General features: G+C 38.9%; 1 protein-coding gene across 1 annotated transcript; it reads left to right on the top strand.

Annotated features, from left to right (window-relative positions):
- Nucleotides 1-2,367: 2,367 nt before the first annotated feature.
- On the top strand, nt 2,368-5,953 carry LOC147434998 (putative NAD(P)H dehydrogenase (quinone) FQR1-like 1). The gene is made up of 4 exons (XM_086491359.1): nt 2,368-2,626; nt 2,708-2,801; nt 4,617-4,879; nt 5,464-5,953. Exons 1-4 carry the CDS (start codon nt 2,604-2,606, stop codon nt 5,693-5,695), a joined length of 612 nt encoding a protein of 203 aa, XP_086347485.1. The 5' UTR covers nt 2,368-2,603; the 3' UTR covers nt 5,696-5,953.
- The last annotated feature ends 3,291 nt before the right edge of the window (nt 5,954-9,244 follow it).

Raw genomic sequence — 9,244 nt, 5'->3', positions numbered from 1 at the left:
AAATTCAAGGATTTAGGCTTGAGCTTAATTAATCTACTCTTAAAGAGTTATGAATCAATTTAGTGCTTAGCGAGAGATCACTAAATCTAAGGATCTAACTAATGTAATTAGCTCTAATTAGCTCTGGTTAAAAAGTGGTCATGTATACATACCCAAATTCAAGGATTTGGGCTTGAGCTTAATTGACCTACTTCTAAAGAGTTGTGAATCAATTTAGTGCTTAGCGAGAGAACACTAAATCTAGCATAGGGATCTAGCTAATGTAATTAGGAGATACTAATTATGTATAAAGCTCTGATACCACATGAAATTCCTATGGCGGATAGACCAACGAGGCATTCATCATAGTGAACGCTTCATAACAATTAGGAGTAAGTCGATGAGAGAGAATGTACTCAATGAAATGAAATGAACTTTCTTGATTGATTGGAATAGAGCAAAATACAAGTTAAGCATGGTGGCCTTATTTAGGCTCAAAGGTAGAAGGTGGAAATTAAGGCAAGAGGGATATGCACACAAATACAAAGGGGCAAGTAGAGTGGGCTACAACATGAGGCTGTGGCTATAAAGTGAAACATGTGTGCATGGAATGAGAAGCATGTGTTAGGGATTCCTATGTAGGAAGTTGTATTCATGCACATAGGGGTGCATGCTAGTATGCTTGCCTTTAGGGATTGTTCGTATATTTAGTGTAAGCTAAAGTCTTACCTTAACAGAAGTGCGTGATGATCAACATAGAAGGGAATAATTTTCCCAGCAAATAGTGTGTGAACTTGGTTGCATTGAACACCATTCCCAGTGCCTCTTGCTCAATTGTGGAGTATCCTTGTTCAACTACACTAAATCTGACTTGTGAAGTACAATGGGTAGTTTGTCTTGTTTAGCTACACTAAATGTGCTACCTTCTTTGCGTAACCCTTTGCATGTTGTATTTGGTATGCTATCGTCATCTTGTGTTTGTACTTCACAACACGCAACATGGTGGCCTTAGAATATGCTCGATGTCCACCCTCTGTGATATGCCCACCACGATGTCCAATAGAGCTCTACAACCACTATGGGTGATCCTTTACAAGCTAAGTGGCATGCGCAATCAGTGAGGTGCTTGGAGGGATATGGGAAAGTAGGAAAATCACCACATACATCCCAGGTGCAACTTGGCTCTAGAAAAATAGTTTTTTTGCTCACCTTCCTCCATTATTCTCATTGTCATTGCTCCTAATTTGATTCCCATTAATAACCTGACTATTCGATTGGTACTTCTTTCTTGGTTAGATGGCTATCTCTATTGATTGATGAAGCGGACCAAGAAGCATGCTAGCATCTAACAGTATTTGTACTTAGTACTGCCAATATGACTTTTGGCATTCAGGGATCCTATTACTATAAGTGGGACTCCCATTTCTTTTGACGGCATAAGAGCAAAACTTATATACAAATCCCTACACGTATCTCTAAGCCAATCTTAGTGTGTTCGCGTCAAAACATTTTGCATTGTCTTATGCCTTCAAAATTCACAATTCGGTGATTGTTTTTTGGAGAAGCTCTAAAAGCATTTTTAGGATCTTCTCAACCCTTTCCTTAGGAAAAGAAAAACATAGATCTAACACATCAAACACAAATATTTATAAATTTTTTAATGCTATCATACATGTTTTTCATGTTTGCATATAGATTGCATATAGCTTAACAACACATTATGAATGCAAGGGCTCTAAAAACTCCTTCTATAAAGAGGCCCTTCTAAGATCAAAGGGTCTACTAGTGATACTAGTGTAGGGCAATTCTACCATGTATACAAAGCACGCTGATTGGTAATCACTAATATGGTTCCTATTACAACCCAGTTTTTTGTAGTTGAAGAGGTGATCTAGTGATGTGGAGGGTGGCAGAAGCACCCTCTTCTCTAGAGTTGAAAGATAGAGCTACCTATCACACTTTGCAGGGCCCTCATAACTACCTCTATCATAGGTTTATATGGTGACTCTCTAAGAAATGGATCAAAGTTTAGAGAATTTGAAGTCTTCTGGAGGACGAGTAGCTCTCCATTGTGAGAAATGAAGTTTGACATTTGTTTAATGTGATGCTTTGAACAAGTCTAAAGTAGGGGGTACCCGGTGTAGAAAGTAGAAGATTTTGGAAATTTGTTGCAAACAAAATGATATGAGTTTGGATTTTTTTGGAAATAAATAATGAAGGAAAAATAAGAATTTTTTTGATTGTCCTATTCATTTAAAAGACGTCCAATTGTGATGGTGGTAAGCGATTAAGGTTTTCGGGTGTAGGACCCTTGTTTTTGTTTTGTAAAATACACAAAGAAAAAGAGAGAAATACGACCTTCGACAGAGAGACCCCTGCGCGTGAAATTTGTGGGGGACGAAGGTTGTGTGTGTCATTGTGAGGTAGAGTCGAGCGTCAGCAGGAAGGGACTTTGATCCGCAACAGGCGTCCCTTTTTAAACAGGCTGCGTTCCTTCGAATGCACAGCATCCCAACCTTTTAGCTGCCTTTCTCGTTCGGGCACGCGCGCGCACACACACATCTCTCTCTCTCTCTCTCTCTCTCTCTCTCTCTCTCTCTCTCTCTGCAGAGCGAACGCCGGCGATGGCCACCAAGGTCTACATTGTGTAAGCATCATCTACCCTTCCTTCCTGCTTTGCCACCTCTGTCTTGAGTCTCATTTTTGGATTTTGTTGAACGTGCAACAGCTACTATTCCATGTATGGCCATGTGGAGAAGCTCGCGCAGGAGATCAAGAAGGGGGCGGACTCTGTGGAAGGTGTAGAAGCCACACTTTGGCAGGTATGGTGCCGGTTTGGTTTGCATTTTTTTCTTCTTGCGGCAATTTTGTTATCTCATATGTAAAGGGATAGAGGACAGGTATTCTGCGTGAAAAATGTGCTTGGGAATGCACGACATTTTGTGTCTGAAAGCTCAGGTATTCCTGTTGGAAAGGGTTTTTCTAGAAGAGCATGAAAGGAAGAGCGTTCAACTTTTCAAGTTTTAAACAACAGTATCAAATGCCAATGGCCCATGTTCCTCCAACAGAAGTTCGATCTCCTAGTTGAGATCTTTAACCGATGTGTTCTTATGGTTGGATCCACCTAGTGTTGTGTTATGATCAAAGTAGATGGGAATCTTTTCCCTCATTCTCAACTACAGAGTGTTTCAGGGGCAATTAGTCTTTGTGTTATTCTTTATGAATATCAGAGTATAGATCTCATCATCTACTGGTTTAAGTTCTTCATTTTTCATGGTTTGAGCAGCTGAATGTGATTACATGTTACTAACACCTTGGAGGATAGGCTAGACCAGTATATATAGTTTTCAAGGTAAAATTGTTTACACTTTCACAAGCCATCATCTTAGAGCCTTTGTGAAATTTTGTTAGATGCTCTTTTTTCAAAAGGTCTATATCGATCTTTCATAAGGTGCATTTCTTCAAGTAGATCAGGCATTTATGTGAGTCCATTTGTCATTATCAAAGTGTCCTCCTGAGCGTCTTTGTCAAGGTCGATGTGCATACACAACCCAGCTAAATTTTCATTATCAAGGTATCCTCTTGAGAGTCTACAACAAAGTTTTCCCTGTAGCAAAAGCCATAGAGGCATGTCTATGTAGCTTTTAAGGTATTGGTTCCCGGACTTCTCACTCTACCATGGATAGTTTCAGTTATCATCTCATCCTTTTGTCAACCCCTATTTGCACAGCATTTGAGTGTGCTCGTGAAGCTGTACTGGACCAAAACTTATCTAAGTTGGCAAAGCATGATTCACCATCATTTCACATTATTAAGATGTATCATCACTCCTCGCCTGGGCTGGAGATACATTTCTGCGTTAACGAAATGAGGATGAATCAAATAAAGACTGCTTTGTGTTGTGATCCTGCCCCCGTGATGTGGAGGCCGCGGACTGCAGAGATGTCTTGCGAAATAGTGTGATGGGTTGAACATTGAAACTAATTCTGCCAGATGCTCACAAATTACAACCACTCTTAGATTTGATGATAAAACTGGTTTTGCAGTTAAGAAGGATGATAAGATCGCTAAACCCTTATTCAAAGCGTCAGGGCACATGTGAGCAAGTTTCCCTTCTTAAATACTCATGCATAGCACCCAGTTCCCGGTCATCTGCATCACCAATACGGACCTATTGAAATCAGTTAGCAGTACACACCTATTGTCCATCGCAGATTCCTATTATTCCAATTCTAATTCAACACCACCAAGGACGGCCATGTCCTATTCCTAGACCTGCTGGAGCACCCTTCTTACAGACAACAGCAAGGGAATTGCTGATAACCTCCTGCGCAAAGCAATCAACTATGCATGATGTATACATATGTTTTGTGTACAAACACATAACTAATTTTGTAGATTTGGTATGTATTATGGGTTATGGGTTGGGAGATTTTGACAATGTCATGTGTAGCACCAGTGTTGTTTTTTAAGCATGCAATACGTACTGAGCTATATTGAAGCTCAAAGAGGTCTCTGTGGACTATTGCCGACTTAATTATCCTACTCAGTTTATATCGAGAGTTAGACCAGTGTCTACATTCGGTTTGGTTTCCGAGTCACATAGAATTGATTTATATTTTACCTGGTGTGGACAGGTGCCTGAAACACTGCCTGAGGAAGTGCTGCTGAAGATGACTGCACCAGCAAAGTCGGAGGTGCCCACGATCGAGCCAGCTCAGTTAGCTGCAGCAGATGGATTAGTGTTTGGATTTCCTACTCGGTTTGGGATGATGGCAGCCCAATTCAAGGCATTCCTTGATGCAACTGGTGGTCTATGGCGCTCCCAGTCGTTGGCAGGCAAGCCTGCTGGCATATTTTACAGCACCGGTTCCCAGGGTGGTGGTCAGGAAACGACAGCGTGAGTCATATTTCTATCTTTCTTCATATTTCTATAGTTCTATATGATTTTTGGCTAGTATTTCCTGTGCTTCTATTGCTGTTTGGGAAAACTATGTTCACAAACGCCCTGTAAAGAAATCCCAATTAGGAAATTTTACAAAATAAACAGCATTTTTGGCATTTGTGCACTATTTTCAACTTTCAATGGATTACTTCGATTTGTCAACCTGCTCAAGGCTAAGTGAGACACGCTTTTCCCGAACACTGGCTTGTATATCTGTAGCAGAGTATGTGACAATTTTTTACTTTATCGTGCTCTAAGCATTTATGTGGGAACTCTTAGAAACTAGTTCTATGTGCAAGTTTACTGATGTCCATTTGCATAAGCAAACAAAGTGAAGGGTCGCCTTGGTATTCTAAAACAATAAAATGGAAATGACTCATAAGGCTCTTATGTGAAAAAGGACCCCATTTACCGACCAAAAAAACCAAAGAAGATTTCAATGCTTCACATGGAAAAGTCAAATGTATGCGCATCTCCCTTCTTTGGCCGAGAAAAGCCCTCTTACATGTGTCTGCATTTCTCTATGATGTTTTGTACAGGTTGACGGCCATCACTCAATTAGCCCATCATGGAATGATATTTGTTCCCATCGGCTACACATTTGGTCCAGGCATGTTTGAGATGGACCAAGTCAAGGGTGGATCTCCTTATGGGGCTGGAACTTATGCGGGCGACGGTAGCCGCTTGCCTACCAAGTTGGAGTTGGAACAAGCCTTCCATCAAGGAAAGTATATTGCAGGCATTTCAAAGAAACTGAAAAGTGGAGCCTAATGCAGTGGCGTCGCCTGGCTCTGACCTCAGATTGATTCGTTTATTGAGTCCCTAATTGATTACATTTTGTACTTCATGATGCTTTGTATTTTGGGTGGAAGATGCCCCTCTTTTTTTGTTGGCCTTTATCTTGAGCCAATAATTTATAGAACTTGATTGCAAAGACGCAGAAAGATGGACAAGTATGGTTTGCACTTTGAAATGTTCCTGTACTAAGATGGTTTTGAGCCTAAGCATTTGATACTCCTTGTGGGAAAATGTTTTTGGCCCTGCCGAAGTCAAAGGCCTTAGTGTTTGGTTCGGTTTTCAAGAGCTTTGGAGATAAGGCAATCATGGTTTTAAGTGGGGACCTTCAAAGCATTGTTATCTTCTTAATGCTAAATCAACCAAGACAATCTCTTTGTACTCATGTCTTGAGCTCCTTCTCTCTTGCTCTTTTTCTCTCTTACATTCATGCACACATGATGATAACCCGATTCTTTAGTTTTGGACAGCCCATCTTAAATCTTTTTACAGTTTATATGCTTGTTTTGTATTGTATTCAAAGCTTGAAGCTACATGTCCAGACCATAAAGGTTGGGGGGTCATGGCCCCACTTTTTACATCTACTTTGCTTTAAGCCCAAAAAAAATTCCTACAACTGTTTGATACTCTCTTTATCTTTATAGATATAGATAGATAAAAAGATAGTAAAATAAAAGTCAACTATCTCTTACAATGCTCTATGTATACATAATAAGGCGATGCTTGGTTAATGTCCCTCTTGCAAAAAAGAAAGGAAGAAAAAAGGTTTGCCATCATTGCTTATCATGGATGCTAATCGCTCTACATATACAAAGGACGATGCTTGGTTAGTGCCCCTGTTACAAGAAAGAGGCAGAAAAGCGGTTGCCATCATTAGCTTGTCATGTGGTGCTAATCGACTATTCACTATTGCTCCCGAGAGTTTCATGTTTTTCTAAGACTCGATGTAGACCAATTGGTCACAATTCAAAAGTTTGAACTTAGGCAAAAAAAAAAGTAAAACTAACAATTCTAGAGGTCTAAAAGCAAACCCTTTCCAAGGAAAGTTAGCTCTAAAAGGTAAACCTTTTCATGGAAATATGCCCAACACACAACGGATATTGCCAAACATAGTAAGAAGATGAAGGCTACCTTGTCGTGGGGGGATTAAAAATTGACTATATTTAATACTCATTCAAGTTAAGCAATAATGTATTAATTTGTTTTAGCCATTTTGACTTAAACCCATCCTTATGAAGTTTTTGTATTATAAGCAAAAGTTAGAATCAAAGCTGCAAAATTCTACCGTGAGCCAATTTCATAGCCAGGTGCAAGATTCTATGCTGTGCCAATGCATTCATGCAAGACGAGAACAATATCTTCAATGAAAAAAATGTGAATTTATACCCGTATTTGCTTTGTTTATTATTCATACAAAACTAAACTTTATTCTGTTAGTTGACTTTGCCGTAATGCACTCAACGTATTGTTTTTGAGGAGACAACTTTGGATATATATATATATATATATATATATATATATATATATGAATAATGAAAGGGCTTTGATAGGCATGCAAATTGGTAGGTGAACTCTATGGTCCAACATTGACAAGTGACCATACGATTCTTGAGTAAGGTAAACTCATTGGTAGCTATGAATGTCATAAGATTTTGCTTCATGAAAACATGCAAGCCATAATGGTAGTAAACATGCAAGCTTGATGTTGATGATTTGTGTCGGTCAAAAGGTATCAAACATGCTTCGCACCACTCAAATAGCTCCAAATGCAGCCTTTCTAAATTTTTGCAACATCACGACACTAATGCATCTGGTTTCAACATGCTTGGTCAAGTCACTAAGGAAGTTTACAACAAATGCTAGATGGATTGTAGATTGGCTACACAACTTTTAACTCTTTGAAGAAGCAAAAGGATACTTTAAAGTTTCTCCTCATGATCATTTGGATACTACTCTAAAGACTAAGAGTAAAGTGTAGTAATGGCTTCAAAAAAATTAGAAGGTAGGAATACCTTTTAATTTTATATTTTACATTAGAGAATTTCCAAGCTCAATGGAATACCTTTTAATTTTTTATTTTACATTAGAGAATTCCCAAGTCAATAGACAACCTATTACCCCTATTCTGGAGACGGGTTCATGCCCATGTAACATAAAAAATTCATTGAAAACATTTTCATCTGTCTTTCCATTTCCTAAACTCGCCCTTCACTTATGCACTTAATATGTTTTCAACGAATTCTTATTTTTCTGAGATTGGGGAGACCCTACTGGCAGACTTCTTAGACTGGAATCTCATCTCGATTCCCTCTATGGAGTGCGCCAATGTAGCCTTCAGTCGAATCAAAAGAAGCCTTGGGGGATTGAACCCGCGTGTAGGGATCTATGGAGCGTTCGACTTAGACCAACACAGCGTACATCCTTGTTGGAACATCTCTACTCTGTTTGTGAATAGAGGACTCAGACCATCCCCCCTTCTCTCTTTGCGCCTTGTTGCAACAACATATGACCTCTCTCTCTCTCTCTCTCTCTGAGTCAAGCCCGATCGCCATGTTCTTTGATTCGGATGTACTTTTTAATAGGAGCGCTTCTGCACACTCACTAATGACACTCGTCTGATAATTGTATGGCATCTTCTGAGGATACCTATTGAGAGATTTTTCCATTTCAAATTGGGTACACCCTATTTGCTTCAAAAAAATTAAAAGGTATTTCCTTTTTTTTCTTAATTCAAAGATTCTCTCAACAACAAAAAAAACGATGCACAACTATAGCATATAGCACCGGGCAATGACGAAGCACGTAGATTTGCAATAGTATTAGCTGGGAAGGACGGATACAACATTGCGAGAGAGAGAGAGAGAGAGAGAGAGAGAGAGAGAGAGAGAGAGAAATTTAAAGGGAAGAAAACACTAAAGGGAAAATAAAGGAGAAGAGAAACACTCCTTTATATGAACATAAAAGGTCTTTTGACTTTCCACCTTCATCTGTCTTTTCATTTCCTAAACTCACCCTTCACTTATGCACTTGATATGTTTTAAAAGAATTTTTAAGTTTTTGAGATTGGGGAGACTTAATGGGTTGGAACTTTAACTCTTGGTTTGTCGAAATGTAATCACTGAAGACTTATTTAAATTTGTTAGAGCAGCTAACTTCTAGTGCAAAAAATACCCTCCTAATGGGCGTCTTTACAACATATAAAGATGCTTTTGGAACATTGTAGACTTTGAAAAAATATAGATTAATTTAATTAGAGCTTTCAAACAATTACATTCTTGTTGAGCCATAAGACATATCAAAGACTAACAATGTAAAATCATATTGAAATCAATATGATTATAAAGTTAACACAACAAGCAAAATAGTAAACATGCTACTTTGATGTTAATAACCCCTCTTCGGATTGAACTATCCTTGAGACCGCATGCCACTTTAATAGCATTAAATACGCTTCATTTTTAGCCATGGCCATAATAAAATTTTCCATTTTAATAAACGATCCTCTAGAGCACTCGTGAAACCTCT

Source organism: Adiantum capillus-veneris, chromosome 19 (genome assembly GCF_014529385.1).
Source record: "Adiantum capillus-veneris isolate H3 chromosome 19, ASM1452938v2, whole genome shotgun sequence".
NCBI lineage: Eukaryota > Viridiplantae > Streptophyta > Polypodiopsida > Polypodiales > Pteridaceae > Adiantum > Adiantum capillus-veneris.
The sequence above is the reverse complement of the archived record's forward strand: the minus strand, read 5'-3'. Positions and strand labels throughout refer to the sequence as shown.

Excerpts from the sequence above, each read along its gene's own strand:
- LOC147434998 (XM_086491359.1), top strand. The coding sequence starts at position 2,604 with ATGGCCACCAAGGTCTACATTGT. Across the intron at positions 2,802-4,616 it reads TAGAAGCCACACTTTGGCAG|GTGCCTGAAACACTGCCTGA; the intron begins GTATGGTGCCGG and ends TGGTGTGGACAG. Across the intron at positions 4,880-5,463 it reads GGTGGTCAGGAAACGACAGC|GTTGACGGCCATCACTCAAT; the intron begins GTGAGTCATATT and ends TGTTTTGTACAG.